Here is a 22799-nt window from a genome sequence, read left to right as displayed (position 1 = left end):
AAAGCGAAAATCAGCAACCCTAGCAGGAACACAGTTGCTGCATATGCGTCTAAACCACATGCCCCTGCCCTTCCCCCTACAAAACGAAGCCATGGATTTTGAGCAAATGAAAACAGAAATGAAAGGAATGGGTGGTGAGAAGCAAGGGGTATTGCAGATTTGCAGTATATAAAGGGGGAGAAATTCGTTGAAAATTGGAGGGATTATAAAAAAAGGTGAGAAAAGTTGGAGGGAAAAGTTTAAAAGGGGGTAGCTTAGTCTTTTTACTTTTTTTTAGCTTAAACCTCAAAGTTATAGGTTTATTAACGTTTGATCAACAGATTAATCACGTTGGTTAATAAGCATAAACCTGGGGTGTATCATTAAGAAGTCAAAAATTAAGTGGTGTACCACTAGGAAAAATCAGAACCAGGGGTGTAACAATGGGAATTTCCCTATATTTTATAATTAAAAAGGAAAAGTATACCTTGGATAATGGATAATCGTAATCCCATATATCCAGCAATGAGCAAGCAAGCAAATTTTTTTTTTCTTTTTTCCTTTCATTTGTTACAGAAGAAAAAAGATATTGGGTTAGCTAGGAAAACTATATTTCATACAAAGTATGATTTAATTAACGAGAATATAATTTTTTTTCACTGAAAATAATTCAAGAGTTAAGAAGTTATAATTCAGAAATTTCATATTGTATTTGGCTGATTGAGAAGGAGAAGAATAGAGGTTTTAATGGGAATTTGGCAAATTAAGAGTTAATGAAAATTTAAAGATGACTGGAATAGAAAGGTTATACAAATTTTATGGGAAATTGCAAGATTGATGACGTAAATATGGAAATCTTGAACTTTGGAAAGTTGATTTTCTTCTGTATTGAATGATGATGTGATTGCATGAGAAACAACGTCATTTTTTATATTTTTTTCATAAATGGGCTGTAAAATTTTGGGCCCTCCAATTTATGAGGCCCTGTGCTAAGGGTATGTTTGGCAAGGTCCTTAGTCGGCCTTGATCTTATGTGAACAATATTGTTAAAAATAGTTTTTAAACTGGCTTATATAGGGAATAATTTATATTTTAGCATTATTTAGGGCAATCACTCGAAGAACTCAAAGAAAGTCGTATGTGTATAAGATACTTTACGGTGACAATTTTTATTCAATAAGTATAATTTTTATTTTTACCATTTTAATTTTACAGCTATAACTTCTATGAAAATTGTATTCATTTTTTTCATATATATAAACTATTTACAATACTATTTTGGTTTCACTTATATTATTACTAGATGAAGCCCGTGCGATGCACGGTTTGTTAATATTTTTTTAAAAAAATATTTTTCACATTTATGTCATTAAAATTGTTATTATATTAAATTAGTTTTAAAATCTTAGATATAATTCCTAATCTCAAAAGATAATATTTAGTATTTAATTAATTTAAAATCTCATTCGTCAATTTTGCTTACGTGGCATTTGAATTATTTAATTGTAAAAAAAATTAATATTCTCTTTTTTAATTGGCTACAACGTAAATTTATAATCATACATGACGCGCTAAAAAATTACATCTTACGTGGCTCTCTAAAAACTCGGGGAAAATCCCCTTTTTGGGTAATGCTATATATATATATTAGATTTGATTAAGGATCCAACGATTGTGCCGTAATTGATCCAATGATTGTGCCAAATAACTACAGACACATGCAACAAAAATTATGCAAGTAATTTTTTGGGTAATGCTATATTTAGCCCATAAGATTTAGAATAGTACTCATATTAATTTAAATATCACGTAATAATCAATGTAATTAATGTTATATATTTGCGTGATTTTTCTATTTTTAGCTCCTTATATATAAGACTACGTATAAGAAACTAACTTATTTGTAGGTAGTCATTATTGGAACTTTAGTTGAATTCTCTCAAAATTATGGTAAAAAAATACAGTATTGTACAAACTTGGTACACTTAGGCCTTGTTTGGTTGAACAAAAAAAAAATGGAGGAATTGAAAAATCATGGAAATTTAGAAATTGAGGGTTTGTTTAATTGGCTATAAAAAGTGAAATATGTAGGAATTGCAAATTCATGGGAATTTTTAACCCCCCTTTTTGCCATTAGCAAGAACTTGTTTTAATTGCATATCATAAGGAATTCGAACAACTGCTTCAAATACAGTATCCGGAAGGACCGCTCGAACAGTTGAGCGGCCGCCGGCCTGCAACTTCCTGGCTTTCGTCTTCCTCCTTTTCCTTTGTTGTTTCGCTTCAATTCCTACAAAATGTGGTAAATAAATTACCAAGGCCCCCCTTGGTAACTCAAAATTCCCATGAACTACAATGTCCTTTATAGCAACCAAATAAATTTATGCAATTATTAGGAAATTGAATGTGGGAATTTAATTCCAATGAAATGCAATTGCCTATGGAAAATAAAATCCTATATCAACCAAACAACACCTTAGTAGAGTTTTTCCTTAGATTCTAAAGTTAGGATCTAATCCTACCAAATGATGATAATTGGAGGTGACAATCCTCTTACTTCCAAGTATATGTATAGCCCGCAAATGCTAGATCGAAAAACCTATTAGGCTTGGGATTCAACCTTGTACTCACAAATTAGGTAAGCATGATAGCGTATCTAATCCATGAATTGAATGACCTACATGAGACCTAATTACCAATCAAATTGTGTTTTAAAAAAAATAAATTACCGATCAAATCGAGAATCATTTTAGATATTTTTTTTTTTTTTGAAGACATTTTAGATATTTCTTATCATACTAATTTCCAAGTATAGCCTTCGAGAAAGGATGCTGATTTTGGCAATCCATTATGGATTTTAGCACACCTTTAAAAGAGGAATATGGAAATTTCTGCTCTCATAATGGGTGTCAAAATCATTTCCATGTGAGTAATTGCACAACTACCTAATTCATCAATACCAGGAATAATTTTGCGCATTACTTTTACTAGTGTTGTCACCATTCTGATCCAATCAGAAGCAATGCAACAACTCAAATCCCATCAAAATACACCAGAAAGGGCACACAATGTCATTTCTGGCATACGGTGATAGTAATTTATAACCCAGGCAAAAACCACATATGTCCATGGACTTTTACAAGGTGGCCAAACTAACGAATTAATACTATGATTCTTGAGCACTACAGGCACAATGTCAACAACAGCGGCAGCATAAAATATCAGAACATGCAAGAGATTGGCTCTTGACTTCAAGATCTCTAGCTGTTGGCAAACGTTCCAGATTATATATGCTAATTTGAGCACAGCAGAAGTTGTAAAAATTTTGGCACATGCCGTTGCTGAAAGGATATACTCTTTCAGGAATCGCTCTGCAATTCATTTGAATATTCTCTAATGAGTGTCGCATTATTAAAAAAAATAAAAAATAAATAAAAGTGTAGCATGACTGATATTGGCACAAGTTTTTCAACACACCACATATTACACATTCAAATCTAAAAATAATATGATATCACCAAATACCACAAATTAAATCATGCCTACATCATCTGCCCTATGTGGCTCTCTAGTCTCTATACACCAAGTTAAATAGAGCACATATGGTATGCACATACCAATAACCAACTTAAGTAGATAAGGGTTAAGGGGGATAAACCTATACCTACCAATCATGGGCTCCTAATTTTGATTTGGCATGAAATCCTTCAGAGCAGTTCCTCCTTCCTCTAAATTGTTAGGGTGCTAATTTGTGCTGGCGAGTGTACAACTAGACAATTAAAAATTTCATTTGCTGGAACTCTTGTTGAAATTGATGTAACAAAGCCTCAGCTTGAGTCTTTAATGTTGGAGATCAAGACAGGAATGCGTATAATGAAACTCCATTCTTTCATAAGAGTATGCAATTAGGAATTAATTGTGATTATCTGTTAGAGCTGTGTTCAAACCAAAACCACCCCAGAATATTCTGTCATAACTAATCTACATAGCAGATAATGGAAGGTTAAAAGACCTATGGATATCGACATAGAGGAAGAAAGAAATATGGAAGATGATTAAGTGTTTTTACACATCAACTACCTAATAATATATAGTTGGAATATCAAGGGTCTTAATGACCCAGTGAATATTTGTTTTGATACTAAAAAAAGGAACAGTTGTAACAATGAAAAAATTAAAAAGAAGTTTGGTGGTAGTTGGCTTTGCAAGACAAACTACTCATCTTCTAAGCGATAGATGTGGATAGGTTGGAAGCATCAAGTCATTAGCTTAACTGTTCTGCAAGGTACTAATCAATAAAGCACTGCAATATATCTGCTAATACTGGACGTTGTTCTTTCTGCTTCTCTGCAATCTATGGCCTACATACTGCAATAAATCTACTAATACTTGTATCGGGTTGTGGTTTCCCTGTGTTGTGTATGCTTTGAGTGAAGTCTTAGAGAAATAAATTTGGAGTAGAAGCTAAAGAAAGAGCACTATTTTTTTGAATAGAGAGAATTGCAATAGGGAACTTGAGTTCTTAGAAGTAATCAAGTTAGGCCTTGTGTCTAATAGGTTTGTAACCGTGCTGCTGCTCTATTATAGAGAAGAGTGTTAGTTGAATCCCTCCCAAAAAGACTCCCCGTAAAAATCTTTCTTGCGCTTCATGTTCCTGATAGTGTTTGTTTAAATTCTGCACTAACTACAGGTTCCCGTATATAATTCACCTACTTTTGTAGCATTCCATCCAAATAAAAGAGGGGGGGGGGGGGGGTTCAAAAGTGCAGTTTTCCAGCAATTTGTTGCACACAGCTTGGTTTTTTAGTTGGCTACGGGGAAGGGGTGCACCATCGTGGTGTACTACATGGTGGGATGTGTACATTACCATGGAGAAGGCAACGGAAACAGACGTTGGGGTTTAAAAAGGAGTGGGTGGCATAGGATGAAGAAAGGAGATTGAGAAGACAATTTAGAGCAAAGCAGCCCTTGCAGCCACAAAGGGCAGAAGAAAGGAGATAATGAGAAAGGAAAAGTAAGGGGGGCAGCCTGCGGTGCTTCCCCAGCAATTAAGTGCGGTTTAGTACGGAGTGGGCATGGTTGTTCAAGACAGCAATTCATAAGGCAGAATAATAGCGAGAGGGAGAGGAAAAGGGAAGCAAGGGCAATTAAGGAATTTACTTAGTTATGTTAACCATGGTTAACATTTAAATGAAACATTAACTCAATTATGCATCATTAATGCCATAAGTGAGATTAAATTTGCTTTTAGGGTTAATTTATAACAAAAACAAGCCGGGGTTAATCAGGATAGCAAAATCAAGAAGCTAGGGTTCGTTTGGCATCACTGTGGTTTTCTGTTTTTGATTTTTTGTTTTTTTAAAATCTTATGATATATGTCATATAACGAATTAAAAATTAGTCAAACTGATTAAAATCATGATAATTTTGAAAACTGACAGTAGAAAAGTGGAAACACCTTTTTCTTGTTTCCTGTTTTTGGTTTAAAAAAAAAAAACAGAAAACTAAAAACAAAAAACGATGCCAAACATTTTTCTTTCTTTGCTCTCAACTGGTTGAGGAGCAACTAAACATGATGCTAGTAGCACTAATTAATTTTTAGCAATTGTTAAAAGGTGCTAAAAATAGTTTTTAGTAGCTCAAAATCAACAATTGGAACACAGCTTGGTAAATTGACAGCCTCATTATGTTTGTTAACTTGATATAAGAGGCGTCGTCATATAATATTGACATAACATTCTCTTTATACTCCCCCGGTCCCCCCATAAGTCCATAACCCTATCTCATAATTTGATCATAATTCCATTTTTATTTAAGGTTCTATTATTCAAGGACCCCCCCCCCCCAAAAAAAAAAAAAATAAAAAATAAAAAATAAAAAAACTCATAATGTGATTTATACTTACGTTTTCATTTAAGGTTCTATTCAAGGAATGACCCCTTTTATTACATTTTAACACTTTTCTTTTCCCACAACCAAGCTTGACCTCCACACCCTCATACAGAATGATAAACAGTTTAATTCCACTAAGGCCTAGCAAAACACACTTTATCAGCAAAATGACAAATCAGCAATCAAAGGACTATTTATCACCTTGCTATGAAATGGTATTTTGGGAGGGGTAAAAAAGGTAGTGCAATATACTAATGTTAATTGTATCCCGAGAAGGAAAATGAGTGAGTTAATTAGAGGAGTAATTCAATATATAAGAATAGATAAGGGAGAGGTTATTATGCTGAACATTAGTGAGTAGTTACAATAGTTTGGTGTACATCTTGGGAGGGAGCAAGCCTCTAGAAGACCTTATCCTGTGTGTGTGTGTTCTAACTTATCCTGTGTGTGTGTGTGTGTTTTTTTTTTTTTAATTATTATTATAAATGATTCTCTTCATCTTCTTCCTTAATTCTTCTCATTTAATTACTAAATTCAGTTCAAAGATATATTAACTCAGAGCATACCAAAGTAAAGAGAGCTTCTGGGACAAAGGGAGTATGCCTTTTTCTCGTGACATAATTAATCAGCTTTCTTACAACAACAGGTCAGCTAACAAGAAAAACAGGACAAGAGCGATAGGAAGAAAAAGTAAAAAAATATAAAAAATAAAATAAAAAAGGTTACGTTGTTAATTTCTCCTTACTTCTTTCACAAATTTATCAGCCATAGGGGAAAAGGGGATATCACAAGATCACCGCAACTACCTAGCAACAACTCATCGTGCTAAAAAGCACAAAGGAGTGAGGGGGATAATAAGTGACAAAAAAGACAGTATAGTAGTAAATGTAAATAGTAATCATACAAATTATTAATTTCCTCACACCAATATCATAGTAGCATATAGGGTATGTTAGTTTCGACTTATTTTATTTCATGTTGTCTCAAGTCAAACAGATTAAGCTCTGATGAATTCAAATAATATAATTTATTTAGACAAAAAAGTTAGAACCAAATAGAGCTTTGACAACGTAAACAATCATTCAATTAAAATGAATATAGACACTTTAAAGGAAAAGTGCACTGACCGCATGTATGGGATTCGCCTACGTCTTACAAGCTCATATGTAGTTTGATTTGTTAAAGCAAGATAACTGCAGAGATATGTCACCATAATGCAATATCAGAAACTACTAAAAATAATAACCTGATAGCTAAAATAATCATTAACAAATAATTAATATGAGGAGATGCCTCTCAAAAATAAACCACTGGGGAGATAGTCACAAACACCAGATTATTGGATAAAATGTTGGATACAGTTGAAAATACAATAAAATTGTCTGAGATTACAAAGATTGTTCAAAATCATAGAATAAAATATTCCCTCTTATAACAAATAAAAATCTGATACAGCCATTCCAACAAAGTACTTTAATTAGACATCCATTATACACATGCTCCATATATCCCATACTACAAGTATTATAGACAATTATTACATAAGAGTAATAGACATGCAACAAAGGGACATAATCATTGATACAACAAGCCTAATGTCTTTTATCCTTGTTTGCCTCAGAAGAAAGAACACTTCTGGCCCACTCATTCATCTGAGAGCCTAGAATAGAAGGCTATAAGCCCATGATGGAAAAGAAAGATTAAATATAAAAACACATAAGAACGACAACTCTTTCCTTAATGACTTAGGTTAACTAAGGATAGAAAATCCAGCTTCAGCAAGTGATGCTAAAAAACACAATATATATTTCCCCCACCCTTTCCTAAATACATTAATTGGATAATTGAATTGCTTTTTTAGTCACTACTTCTTGAATACTCAGAGGCAACATTATGCTGTTCAAAACTTCAAATAAATAACTGCTACTATCATACTTCAAAAACCTGATTCAAAATGGACTTTTTGCACAAAGCATTACAATAGCATGCTTCACAAGGACGGTACCAGGAGCATGTCGAAATGAATACCATGAAAGTATCAAGAGTCAGTGTAAAGTGAAAACACAAAAATAAGGATGATATGCAAATACATAGTAATTACCTGTGAAATAAAAGCAAAAGCACCAGAAAGACCAAAGATATTGACAAAGTGATGAGCAATACTATCATGATTGCATCCATCCACCTGACAAAAGATAGATAAGATCATATAGAGAAAAATGAACTAAAACACAGAATTAAACTTCATATGTTTCCCTTAAATTGCAACAATTCAACTTTTAAACTGTTCACATACTTTTATATTGTTTTGTAATGTAAAAGCAGATGTACAAGGATAAAGTGGGACCAAAACAAAGGTAGTAAAGAAAAAAGTTAATACCAAGATCTAGATATGTTAGCCTTGAGATACGAAGCGTACAAAATCCCAGTCCAAAGGCATAATGCTGTCTCTTCACAAATGTACCACCTACAATAGTAACAAATATAAGGTCGGGAACATAGTAGAAAGTCCCACATAAAGAATATGGAAAAGTAAAGAGCATTTTGTCATCATACTTGTCAACATTGGCAAATGATGAAGTAAAGAAAACAACATTCATGTTGTTTGTCCCAACATTTGTTCACCTCAACTAAATGTAGAACTCAAGCAAAAATTTCTCAGTACAGCAAGTATAATGTTATAGAAAATTGACGGACTATGTGGGATAAGAAAAGAATGCAAACTAAAACTAAATTAGTTTATTTTTTCTAAGATAGAAAGTACATATGCTTTCCCTTGTGTAAGAAGTAAATTACAAGCAGCCCTTTAACAGTTTGACAACATTCATACATTCAATTACCTCAAAACTACCAAACAGTATATAATATTACATGTTAAACCCTTTTTCTAACATAAATAAAGCATATTTATGATGGCAGCAGCACCTGGAAGAGGACTGATGCCATGCAAGTCAACAAGTTGACACCATTTAATTACAGTAAAAAGGAATTAGATAACAATGACATGGTAGAATGATCCCAGCTACGGGGGAAAAACATCTGATTATGAGAGCCAAAATTTTATATGATGTTTTCCACAAGCCAAGACAAGTTCCTAGCGGCTATTTTGGAATAAGGTAAGAAGTAAGACAGAACGGCATGATTTTAAGGGTAATTTGAAAGGAGTATCTCACATAGGCAATGCATCTCTACAAGCAAACATGTGTTACTCATACCCATCTCCAGGTAAATTAATGAAAGATATTCACTTCATCCCAACATTATTTTCCTTACTTTCCTTTTTTCCCAAATTAATTTGCACAGTGCTAGAGATTGCAATGGAAAACTTTTTTTCATAATTACCTTTATTTTCCCAATTAGAACCAAGGTCTCAAACTCTCTGACATCCAAAATAAAAATACTCCGCTAGCTCAAATCACATCTATTTGTTCATCAATATAACATGAGTTTACCAAACACCTAACACTATGTGCCATTGTGCCATAATAAGTGAGCAAAACATTCAGGGACAGAGAGAGTGCATAATATAAATGCGGATGCACAACCTTGAATTTTAAAACACTTGCAAGTTGCAACCTTAATACCATTCCCTTTAATTTATTTACTTACACTAACCAAAATATAAGTGCTTTAAATGGAATAACCTTGACAACAATAATCAACCTACCTTGTTTCTATCTAGCAAGCAGCAAAATTAAGATCATGGATCAAATTATATATATATATATATATATATATATATATATATATATATATATATATATATATATATATATATATATATATATATATATATATATATATATATATATATATATAAAGTATTCCCAGGTATCTGTAACACAGACAACAATAATATTTAATACATATTATAGACCTTTTACTCACCAAAAACGACAATGATTACCCTGGCCAATGCATGTTCCAAGCCAAACACAATGATGGTCAAACTGAAGAACACACTTATCACAATCATGGCAATGCTTTGCTCGAGGAGGCTGCATATATGTTCCACAACAATAAGAATCAGCCATACCAATAATAGAAGTAGGGAAAAAAATATACAATGAAACACATTGCAGATTCAGTAGTTAAACTAAAGTAATGAATGTAGAGCTAACTAAATTGATATCTAACCCTCTTTTCCAGCCTATGCTTAGAATTCAAATCTGACTTATTTATAACTTCAGATTGGAGGGTCTTGATTGTTAAATGGTCTTGGCCAATTAGCAACAAGTAGGCACCCAGCTCCACACCTATCCCAAAAACTATAAGACTCTTATACAAGCAAGAAAATTATAAAAATAAGTATAAATGGAGGCCACCAGTACAACCACCAACAGATCTCACCAGCTAAGCTAGTTAACATTGACTAAGACAATGAAACTTCTGATTATTCAAAACCACAACTTAAGTTGTGCTGAGATAAATCATGCGCTAAGCATAATTTTAAAAAGTCAATTTCCAGAGACTTATATAGGAGACAGCTAACTACTTTTCTTCTAATAATTCTAAACACCATTGACAAGAACAAAAAAGAAATAAAAGTGGCAAAAAAAAAGCATCTAAGAGTTTCAATTTTTCTAATATCAACTTATGTAACGTATACTGACTAACAGAACAAGACAATATTTACCTGTAAAACATTACAATATGAGCAGGTCAACTGTCTGCCAAGAAAAAGGATAAACACAAAATAAGAACAAATATCACCAAACATAAAACACATTACACTAAGTTCCATGTATAGAGCTTATAGAAATGCAGCAAATACGTAACTTAGCAGACTAAGATTTTGTCATGAGTCCCATTAGATTTGCCATAATTTGATGTGCCAAATAACAGTGGAGTTTCATTAATTTTTTTTTTTTTTAAAAAAAAAAAGGCCAGAGCATTGCAGCCCACAAAAACTTCTGACAACATGGAAACATGCAATTAAATTGTACTGTATTTTTGTATTGCAATTCACATAACTAAGCTGTCCATTAATGATAAATAATAATTACCACTTAAGACCATAAGCACAAACACAGTACATGCAACTACAGATAAAATCACAGGAAATGGACAGACAAAAAAAAAATATTGGCATACCTTGTCGAGGTTCCAGGAGGATACATCTCCATCACCAGCTGGGTCCAGGGTGGTGCATTACTTCCAAGGAAGCTTCTTCCAATAGTATTAGCATCCACAGGAATAACTATATTCCCATTATTACTCGTAGCAGGCTGTCTTTGCTTGATCATCATAAACGAGTAATATTTAAATAAAAGTTAGAAATTACTCAATATTGTATGTCTCACTAACACATCTTTTATACACCACTACTCACTAAGTTGCTTATGTTAAATTCAAGCACAAAACAAAACCAGGACAATTACAATGACAACAGGACAATAGTATAAGACAAAGTCATTAAGCAGGTGACTTGAAATTGGTTTGGCACTTACTTTGAGTTTATACGGAGTACCCTAAAGGAATATCCTTCATTAGCAGCCCTCATGGCATCAATCACATAACTTGAAAAACAGGTTTAGAAAAAATAATTTAGATTCCTCAATTTGACGTATTATAAAGACAGTAGAGCAATTGGATTTAGTAAGTTACCCAGGAGAAGAACCAGAAGTGACAAAATATTGTATCAAGGTTGCTACAAAAAGTAAAAGATATAGTCCAATGTACCTGGAAGAAAGTACCACAAGAAATCATGCACAAAAGATACTAAAAATCCATGTATGTTCAACAATAACAAATGAATGCAAGTATCACAAATCATTGGTTCCAGCAAATTTGATTTGCTATAGTAAAACAAGGCAAGCAATTCCATCACATGACAAGGAGCCAAGGACACAAAAGAAAAAAAGCACATGTATCAACTCTTTTTAATCTCCTTACCAAAAGATCTGGACCAAAACACCTTTAAATAAGGTGAATTAGCCAAGTTTACAATAAATAATTTTAAGAAATTAAAAAATATATATGTGATTACACCATAAAATCCCTCGATAATCTAAAGTGGTAAGCAACAGAATCATGAATAGATTAAAGTTTGCTCTATATGTGTTAACCAATGATAGCTCAACAATACATTTCAAGTCCTCAGTGATACATCCCCCCCCCCCCCACCCCCTCTACCCTTTCGCACCTCCCTCGAACACAAACTTCAGATTTTACTATCACCAAGCCCTATACTCGATACATCATTGACCTCGTTTGATCCTTTGTAGATTGAATATCCAATGAACAAAATATGATTGCAGTTGTAAACTTGTAATCCCAAACTCTATATACTTCGTATTAAAAATCAAAATCGAACAATATATGAATCTATTATCATACAATTCTAAAAACCCACAATTCGGAAAAAAAACACCAAAAGCTAAAATGCGTTGTATCCTCCCAGCTAAGCAAATAAACATCTTAATTACTGCCACAATTTCTAATTACCCAAAATTCCAAAAAAAATAAAATAAATTAATGAAAATAAATACAATTCGCAACAAAAAAATACCAAGGGTTTATCTTAGCAGTTTGGATGAGATTATTTGAATCAGCAATCAATAAAACACCCAGATAAATGAGATGAATCATAACCAAAGCAACTTTCAAACATATTGACGATCTTCGACCTGAAAAAAGAAGAACAAAGTCAAAACCTTGAGAAATCCCACTAAAAGCGGAGAAAAAGAGGAGAGAGAAAGAAGAAAATAACCTGGATCAGAAAGACAAGGAAACCAGTTTAAGCAACGGTCAGATAATTGATCGCGATATTGCCGGCAAAACGAAGCCGCCATTTTCATGTATTTACAGTAGAAGATGATGAATGAATTTTGTCACATAATAGGGATGATTGGATGAACTACTGTAGCATTCGAATTTGAAAATGGAGGAATTGAAATCCTAGGGTTTATAAAGAGGGAAATTGAAAATTGGAATTGGAGGTTTGATAATGGTGGTGAATTGGGATGAAAGTCGCGCTTCTTCTGTGTACTGCTGTTGTACTTGAGTTGAGTGGTTTGATCAAGCTCAATAGATAGATATCCATTCGCATTGATTGAAGAGTAAATTTACTTATTTTTCTAAGATTGTTTTACTAATATTAAAACAAAAAATTATTAATTGAGTCACAAATCATTTATCTACTTTTTAATTCTAGAAAAATGTTTTTTTTTTCCTGAAAAAATTGAGAAATGAATTTTGTAAAAAAAAATGTACGGAATTGTTCTTTTCTAAATTTAGAAAATTTGCTCTTTCAAAAAAAAAAAAGTAAATTTGCTTTTTAGAATTTATCTACTTAATAAATAAATCCAAATCGATTTTTATTTTGCAAACATAATTAGATTAAGAAAAACATAATTTCAATTGACACCTTTCTATTACCATGCTTGCCAACGCATGGTTTTAACTCTTAATAACTTCAGTTATCAACATTGTAAATTATAAAAAGTGAATTTAATAAAATATACATATAGACGATTCAAACAAAATTTCACATGATTATATTTTTATCGTTTTTTTTAAATAACAAAAGCGAATCAAAGTGTAATGTGTAAATAGTGTAATAGTCAACCGGTGTTAACTAAAAAAAACAGAAGAAGTATTTGTTTTTTTTTTTTTTTACAGCTAATTAGTTGAACATGGCGCGCTATCTCAAATCAAGCACTTCAAGAGATTCAATTGACCCACGACGGGTTGGGATAATTTGAATTGAGTAATGACGGGTCATTAAATAACTTGACAAATTAAATCAACTCGAGTCACGTTTACCTGGGACAAAGTTGGGTCTAATTATGAACGGATACAAATCGGATTTTGGTCAAGACCTATCGAGTTTAGGTGAACCTGGATCTAGATCTAACCTCATTTATTTGAGTTAAAATGGGTTCATCTATAGACTTTAGATCAGGTCATTTCAGATTCAGTTCAATCTTAGTTCAAATATTTTTGGTTAAAGTCAAAATATGAGTCGGTTATTTTGATTATTAGCTCAATTTCAATTCAAATAATTAATTTTGGTTAAGTTTTAATTTTTGGGTTAAGTAATTTCCTCCACATTTATTGCCTATATTATAAAATATCATACAAACAGACCTATGACATAAAATAATTATTATAAAATATCATACAAACAGACATATGACATAAAATAATTATTATAAAATATCATACAAACAAACATATGACATAAAGGTCACCGATACAAGGGCTATATAGATCGCACGCATTGTAATCCCTAGTTTTCATCATAAATAATAAGGAATGAGAAACATATAATTAATAATGAGTCGGTGTGGAGGAGGAAGTATTTTGTAACAACATCGGACAACTTTTTATTTCGTCCCTTAAAAAGTTTAAAAAAGGTATACTTTCTATTAATTCTCTCATTGCTTCAATTTATCTAATAAATTGGGACTAAGATATTAAAGAGAAAGTTTTAAGTAAGATTAAGCAAGAATAATGTGTCAAAAAAAAAAGATTAAGCATGAATATTGGAGTATTGATCAATGCATAATTTTGTCATATATTTGAACAATATAATAATACTTTTAAAACATATTTAATGTGATTATGAGTTGTTTATATCATAACAAAAAAAAAATGCAAGTAATTAAAAGTGTGAGTGGAATTTATTTTGAAGGGTTTTCCTAAATAAATTCCTAAAAAGTTGGTCTTCCATCAAAGATACACAAAAAAACCAAGCAATTGAATAGAAAATAGGAAAAGAAGGAAAAGAAAAATTAACATGCAAACAAAACCTTTCTCTCTCCAACTCGCCCCATCTTCAATGTCAATAACACCTGAAATTTTCGTACTTTTCAAAATTTGTCTACACACTTGGCCGCTGGAATTATACAAGAAGATGGGAGAAAAGAGATTCCCAGTACTCTCATCGCTTTTAAGCATTGTTGTTACAAATTCAATTTTATAGCCATTTTCATTCATCTTTAATAAAAATTAAAAACTAGTAAAAGATTAATAAATTGTGGGATAAAACTAGAAAATGGATGTTACACGAAAAGTATTATGTGGGAATGACTTATTTAACCCAGTAATAGCAATGGGTTTGCAGGCATCCCTACTTCTTTCTGTTTCTCACCTTCTTCAAATTGGTGTTAAGTCTATTGGCATTCCAACGCCTATTCCTCAAATTACTGTACGTCCATTCTATTTCCTCTTAATCTTTTTATATTTTAGTCATTTTACATTTGTGCAATTTCTAAAACGTATTTTAAGCTTAGTAATATATTCTGGCAAAAAAATAAAAAGGACAAAAAAATCCTAGTAATAGATTTTGGTGTTTGGTTGCTAGAAAAAAAATACTCTGGAATATCTACTCAATCCTATAATATAATTCTTATTTGTGTTTTTTCACGGTATTTAAGAAATAGGAAGAAAAAGTGGATGAAATAGATTAATAAAAGTAAAAAGTATAATTATAGGCAACAATTAGAGAGACAAAGTGAAAAAAGTACATGATATGTGTAAAATTCAAAGGTAAATTAGGAATTATAATGAGTAAAGTAAAAAAAGTGATGGTATAATCGTCTTTACATGTTATTTAAAATTAGACACTGAGAAGATTCTTAGAGAGAGAAGAGAGAAAATCAAGGAAGAAATATTTTATGTAATGATAACTCAAATTGATAATGATGTATTACAGCCTACTAATACAACAATTATTACAAAAAATATATGTAACAAACTTTTTGAGCATAGCAAAAAGAAAAATTGATTTTGGCACCCTTTTATTGATAATGGCACACCTGTATGTGAGAGGAGCATTAAAAACTATGCTGTCACATAGGGGTATGCCAATATCATTTCCAAGTATAACAAACTAATCCTAGTCGGCATATAAATATCTTCTATACAATTGTATTAAATACAACTTAACAGAAACAAGAACAATATTTTGGATCTTCAAAATAGGAACTGTATTATGGGACGAAGGGAGTAGATGTTTTTAGTAGTAATTATTGATTCTAAGAATAATTAATGCTATTTTTCTTAAAACAGGCTGGGTTGTTGATCAATCAATCACTTTTGGCTAAGATAAAGCCGTTTGAAAAATACCTCCTCCGTTCGAACTCATCTGACTACTATAACGTGTTGGCGTTTTTTGGTAGAACGTGTGTTGTATTTTTAATTGGTCTTGAGCTAGATCTATCTTATATGAAGCGTCACCTACGTGCTGCGAGTATTATTGCATTTGCTGCTGCATTACCATGTATTCTCATAGCTGGAGCTATCTCATACTTGATGTTTCAGTATTTTATAAAGAAACATGAAAGTTTTCCATCGTTTATGTTCCTTTTTATGTTAGCAGTAGCTAACTCGGCCTCTCCTCTTGTTATTCGCTTTATAGCCGAATTAAAGCTAGGAACTTCTGACTTTGGCCGTTTAGCTGTATGTGCTTCATTGGTTAATGACATCGCGTGTATCTTATGCGGGGGCCTTGTTATGAAGACTGTTGAAGGTCGTGGATTTAAGTGGGGTGAATGGGTTTGGTCTTTGCTTTTCACAGCCGTTGTTAGCTTTGTAGTGAGACATATAGCCATTTTGCTTAACAAGTTAAGTCCTGATAGTCAGTATCTAAAAAATACCCAAATTGCCCCTTTGTTTCTTTTAGTCCTTCTTAGTGCAAGTGTTGTAGATAGATGGGGATCTGCTAATAGCTTGTTAGCTGCATTGGTTCTTGGAATGACTTTCCCTCGCAAAGGAAAAACTGCTCGAACAATGAGCCACAAGTTATCTTATTCTGTGTATACCTTTGTGCTCCCTATTTACTTTGGCTACACTGGTTTTCAAGCTAACATCGAAGATGCTACTATCCCTAAGAATTTGATAGGCATTGTGGTGGTTTTATTGTTAAGCATTGGTGGCAAGATTTCGGGCACTCTCATTGCTTGTCATCGATTGAAGATTCCATTGAAAGAAGGGATTGTTCTTGGTTTGCTACTTAATCTTAAAGGTCACTTTGACGTCATTATCTTAAGCGCTATAAGATTGAAAACGGTAAGCATACCTGCTCTTAAGACAGATTATACTTGCACTCATAATGTACATGTATCGTTTTGGCAAAATTGTTAAAAGTTTCTTAAATTCATTATATAGATTTCTTGTGAATCTAATATTTAATGTTACACCTAATTGATCTTCACTTTGACTCTGCAGGATTGGAATAATAACTTCGTTGAGGTAATGTTAATAACAATAGTCTTGAATACGCTAATTTCAGGAATCGCCATTACTTTTATTGTTTTGAAGGACAGTCATACCTTCGCTTATAGGGCAGTACCCCTTGAGCAACAGAATCCAGAAACAGAGCTACGGGTGCTGGCATGTGTTCATGGTCCTCGTAATGTTTCAACTATGGTCAAAGTTATCGGATGGTTAAATTGGTCAAAAGATTTACCGTTATGTGCTTACCTTATGCACTTGGTTGAGCTTCTTCCAAAGAAGAGAACGAGTAAGATGTATCACCAGTTAGAGGATGACGAACTAAGTGATGATGATACCTATGGTGGAAATGATGCAGTGGAAATCAATGATGGTGTAGATGACTTCATACATGAGACAGGAATATTTATTCGCCAATTGAAGGTTGTCTCATCCATATCAAAAATGTTTGAGGATGTGTGTGACGTAGCCGAAGATTTACGAGCATCAATTCTAATCCTCCCTTTTCATAAGCATCAGAGAATAGATGGAAAAATGGAAAGCGGTAAGGAGGGTATACGAACAACTAATCAAAGAGTGCTACGCCATGCCCCTTGCACAGTTGCCATTCTTGTTGATCGTGGACTTATGGGGTGCTCGCAATCAGCTAATTTAAACTCAGAGCCACATGTTGCAGCTTTGTTTTTTGGTGGACCTGATGATCGTGAAGCATTGTCTCTTAGTACATACATTGCAATGCATCTCGGCATGAACCTTACAGTCATTAGGTTTCTCCAAACATCTTCGAATGAAAACACTCCAGAGAGGATCAATATTGCATCACATGATAAGGAGCAAATATTAATGGCAATGCCAAGTCGTGGAGCTCAAGATGAGGCCGATGATGCCTTTCTAGAGAATTTCTACAACAGGTATTGTGTGTGAAGCTTTATGATTTTTTTTTTTTTTTTTCATCTTATTCATCATGACATGACCTTCATTATAGACAATAGACATATTACTCATATGCACACATGTAAATTTAAAGCATGAAGGTGATTAATTGTGTATTTATTTTGGCAATATTTGGTTATTAGGTATGTTACTTCTGGTCAAGTGGCATACATAGAGAAGCATGTGAAGAATGGAGCTCAAACAGCGACTGCGTTGAGAGACATTATAGATATGTACCAATTGTTTGTAGTTGGGAATGGGGGACGCCGAAATTCACCCATAACTACTGGAATGAGTGATTGGGAAGAATGCCCGGAACTTGGCAATGTGGGTGATCTCTTGGCTTCATCGGAATTTGACCCGAATTGCTCAATATTGATTATCCAACAATATAAGCCTCCATTAGATTGACTGACAACTTGTGTATGTCTTGTGACGAAGATTTGTTACTTCTTATGTTCAAGTAAAGACAAAGTCATGGGTCGGAGGTGTACATTCGTACATATATTGAGTTCTTGACTCACTATTGCAGATATTATAGTCTAACAACCATCTCTTGATTATGTGGTGAATAATTCAACCAATCTTTTAGCTGTGTTGTTGTCTTGGTCAAGACTGAGAATATATTTGTTTAGACATTAGCTAGATATTTATCAGATAGGTCTATGTAGTTTAGTTAGGAATCAATTAGAGTTGCTATTTTTGTACTTTTTTTTTGCCTTACTTAGACTCAATTAGAGTACAACATTATTACTAGCTTGGAACTCTTGCTGCTCGTAGAAATTTATAAAAGAATTGATTTTATTACGGGTAGCCCGGAAATGTTAGTATTATGAGTATTTTATTTTTCTTGAATCAAATATTATGTAAAGTTTTAAATTGGTTGCTGTAGACACCCAAATGTGTCTCCTCAAAATCAAACCCAGTGATGAGTACCTTTCACGTCGAATCATAATCGAATGAAGTGAAAGTGTGGAAAGTCTAGTGTTGCGGTTAGTTTTTAATTCTTTTCAATCTCCCTGTTTTATGAAAATGGCCAATCCAATTTAGTTTGGTCCATGAAAAGGGTCCAATAATGGTGTAGTTGGATCGGGTTCGAAAAGAGCTTTCCAACGATATATTATAAGCACAATTCCGATGAATATTGGGGAAGTTATGACCAAATTTCTAAACTGGGCTCGGTTTGATCTTTATATGCGGCCCAATGATCTAGAGGATGGCCTATTATGATTTATCATTCCTAATGCAATTAGGATTGATTATAGTCTTATAGAATCTTCTAGAAGGTTCTTTTGAATCCTAATGTGATTAGCATTGATAATTGAGTATTAAAGTTTTATTTAGAATAAAAGAAGTGTTTTAAATGAAATTACAGTTTTACCCATCGTACGCTTAAATTTTATCAAAATATGAAAACGCGTGGAAAAACTGACTGCATCGCCACACTACAGGCTGTCGCCTGGCGACAGGCCTAGCGCTGCGGCGACAGGGGCGTCTGTGGCGACAGCGTCGTGTTTTATTCTTTTCGAAACTCTGATTCTTTTTTATCATAATTCGGCTGATTTTCGTTATAAATAGCCTCCTAAAACCTCCGTTTTCAATCACTAACTTTCATCAAGAAATTCTTGATTTTCTCTCTCTCTCTCTTTTCTTAACTAGCCTTTTCTCAAATAAAAAATTCCGCATTCACAAGATCTAGACACACCTAGCCAAGTTCGAAGTAGCCTTCACCCTAAACGTGAAATGTTTGATTTCTGAGGGTTTGGTCCCAAATATAGTCTAAATTTTCTTAATCTTTATTTAATTTAATTGTTTTATTTTATATTTTCCTTGAAGTTACTAACGTGTGTATTTTGTTATTAGAAATAGATACAAGGCATCAAAGTAAGTGTTTTAATTGTTTTCATTGTTATTATGATATAGAAATCATGCTTAGATTGTTATTTTGTTTCCTGGTATCATGTTAGGATGTTTTGATTGCTTCCTAGTATCATGTTTAGGGTGACAACAATAAGTTCCTAATATTAATTATGCTTATTATGATGCCTCCTATTTTCTTTCCTAATATTCATGTTGGTATCATGTTAGGGCTAAATATTTGATCTTTAATGTTTAGTGACATGCTAAGGTTTGTGTAGGGAATAATTTCAAGCGTTAACCCCTAGCTTGAACCCCACTGTGATCATACACTAAAGTACGGTGGCGTCCAAAGGGAAGGAAGATAGAGCAAAAGAGTCGCCAACAAGTTTTAGGAACTTGTAAACCGTTCACAGGGTGAAGGTTACACCCCTTAACGATCCAAGAGATCGTCAACTTCATAAGGTCTTGAACCAAATAAGGGTTCGGGGATGAAGGTACAAATCCAACCTAAAAGAGATTGAACCTGCCCTAATAATAGGCCTCTACTTTATTCTGATCGTATTCATGTGCGCTTTTTAATTAACATACAATCAATAGGATTAACCCTAAACCTGTTTATCTATGTTGGTTGAATATTAATGCACAAATAAACTATTATTGGCGATCACTTGAAATTATAATCAAATTAAACCTAAACAAGATTATTAATTATCTTATTAAGCGTGATTACAAATACCAATTCCCTTTAAACATGCATAAAAGGCGTGATCAAGCAATAAAAATAAATAATATCAAGCAACATAATAATAATAAACATCATCATAATGACAATCATATTAATCATAATAATCATCATTATAAAATAATAATCATCAAAATAATAATAATAATATTCACAATCATCATAAATTATAATCATAATCATAATCATGTTCATGTTAATATTAAAGCATAATAATAGAAAGATCCTAGGCATGATACTAACAAGATTAATAGCAAACCCTAGCATGTCACTAAGCATTAAAAATCAAATATTTAACCCTAACATGATACTAGCAATCATAAATATTAGGAAGAACATAGGAAGCATCGTAACAATCATATTTAATATTAAAGTTACCCTAGATATGATACTAGGAATATCATAATAACAATATAAACATGATTTCTACATCATAACATCAATAAAAACCATTAAAGTACTTACTTTGATGCCTCGTACCTCTTTCTAATAACAAAATACACACGTTAGTAACTTCAAGGAAAATAATAAACAAAACAATTAAATTAAATAATTGAAATAGAGATTTGGGACGAAACCCTCAGAAATTAAACCTTTCACGTCTAGGGCGAAGGCAACTTCGAATATGGCTAGGTGTTTCTAGATCTTGTGAGTGCGGAATTTTGTATGTGAAAAACAATTTTTGAAAAAAGAAAGAGAAAGATGAATTGATTAAGGAAATCTTGATGAGAATTAGTGAATGAAAACTGATTGTAGGTGATTATAATTGAAAATTGGTTGTTGATGAATGAAAACGGAGTTTTTAATACGTTATTTATAGAGAAATCAGCCAAAAAGATAAAATTAACAAAACAGAGTATTGGCGCATAGAAAACAGAGCTGGCGCACCTAAAACAGAGCTGGCGCCAGCACCAGCTAATTGGCGCCAGGCGCCAACTCCAGCGCCAGGCGCTAGGCCCTAGTGTCAGGCGCCAATGCCTGGCGTCAGACGCTAGTCCTGTTTTTGACGCGTTTTCGAAAATCAGATAAATTTGCCATACTGGAGGATAAAATCGTATCTTTTCCTCAAAAATGCTCTTTGATTTTAATTAAAACTCTGAAAAGTCAACAAAAGTCAATTTATCAATGCTAATTGAATTAGGAATGAAAAGAACCTTCTAGAAGAATCTAGAAGACTAAAACCATTCCTAATTGCATTATGAATGATAAATCATATTAGGCCCTCCCCTAGATCATTGGGCCGCATATAAGGCTCAAACTGGGCCCAGTTTGGTAAATTGGCCATAACTTCCTCAATATTCATGGGAATTGGGCTTATAATATATCGTTGAAAAGCACTTGTCAAGCCCCATCCAAATACACTACCATCGGACCCATATCATGGACCAACCAAACTGGATTGGCTGTTTTCTTAAAATAAGTTTTCAAAAACAGAGAGAAGAGAAAAGAAATTAAAACTATCCGCAACACTAAACTTTCCACACTTTCGCTTCATTCGATTATGATTTGACGCGAAAGGTACTCATCACCGGGTTTGGTTTTGGGGAGACACATTTGGGTGTCTACAGTTTGTTATTAATCTTGTTAGTATCATGCCTAGGATCTTGCTAATATTATGCTTTAACATGATTATGATAAACATGATTATTATGTTGCTTAATATTGTTATTGCTTGATCACACCTTTAATGCATGTTTAAAGGGAATTTTTATTTGTAATCACGCTTAATAAGATAATTAATAATCTTGTTGAGGGTTAATATGATTATAATTCAAGTGATCGCCAATAATAGTTTTATTTGTGCATTAATATTTAACCAATATAGATTAAACAGGTTTAGGGTTAACCTAATGATTGCATGTTAGTCAGAAAGCGCACATGCATATGAGAAGAATAAAGTAAAGGCCTATTATTAGGGCAGGTTCTTTCTCTTTTATATTGGATTTGTAACTTCATCCCCAAAATTCCAGTCTTGGTTCCAGACCTATTGGAGTTAACGATCTCATGGATCGTTAAGGGGTGTAACCATCACCCTGTGAACGGTTTACAAGTTCCTATAACTTGTTGGCGACTCTTTTGCTCCAGCTTCCTTCCCTTTGGACGCCACCATGCTTATGTGTATGATCACAATGGGGTTCAAGTTTGGGGTAATTCTTGAAATATTGGTAGGCTGTGGTTTACTGCTTTGTTGTTCTACGTATTTCATGTGCGT

The 22799-nt window shown here is 33.0% G+C and overlaps 2 protein-coding genes across 2 annotated transcripts; one reads left to right on the top strand and one right to left on the bottom strand.

Annotated features, from left to right (window-relative positions):
* Positions 1–2936: 2936 nt before the first annotated feature.
* LOC110713613 (protein S-acyltransferase 10-like) lies at positions 2937–12926 on the bottom strand. Its single transcript, XM_021892063.1, has 11 exons — positions 12584–12926; positions 12383–12500; positions 11479–11553; positions 11322–11390; positions 10966–11103; positions 10508–10541; positions 9760–9869; positions 8252–8338; positions 7973–8056; positions 6999–7064; positions 2937–3350 (listed from the first exon to the last, which is right to left on the bottom strand). The coding sequence occupies exons 1-11, from the start codon at positions 12669–12671 to the stop codon at positions 3176–3178; spliced, it is 1044 nt and encodes a 347-aa protein (XP_021747755.1). The 5' UTR covers positions 12672–12926; the 3' UTR covers positions 2937–3175.
* A 1946-nt stretch (positions 12927–14872) lies between these two features.
* On the top strand, positions 14873–18561 carry LOC110713859 (cation/H(+) antiporter 2-like). Its single transcript, XM_021892297.1, has 4 exons — positions 14873–15025; positions 15889–16887; positions 17047–17963; positions 18129–18561. The coding sequence occupies exons 1-4, from the start codon at positions 14873–14875 to the stop codon at positions 18394–18396; spliced, it is 2337 nt and encodes a 778-aa protein (XP_021747989.1). The 3' UTR covers positions 18397–18561.
* Positions 18562–22799: the final 4238 nt, after the last annotated feature.

Source organism: Chenopodium quinoa, unplaced genomic scaffold, assembly GCF_001683475.1.
Source record: "Chenopodium quinoa cultivar QQ74 unplaced genomic scaffold, ASM168347v1, whole genome shotgun sequence".
Classification (NCBI taxonomy): domain Eukaryota; kingdom Viridiplantae; phylum Streptophyta; class Magnoliopsida; order Caryophyllales; family Amaranthaceae; genus Chenopodium; species Chenopodium quinoa.
The sequence above is the reverse complement of the archived record's forward strand: the minus strand, read 5'-3'. Positions and strand labels throughout refer to the sequence as shown.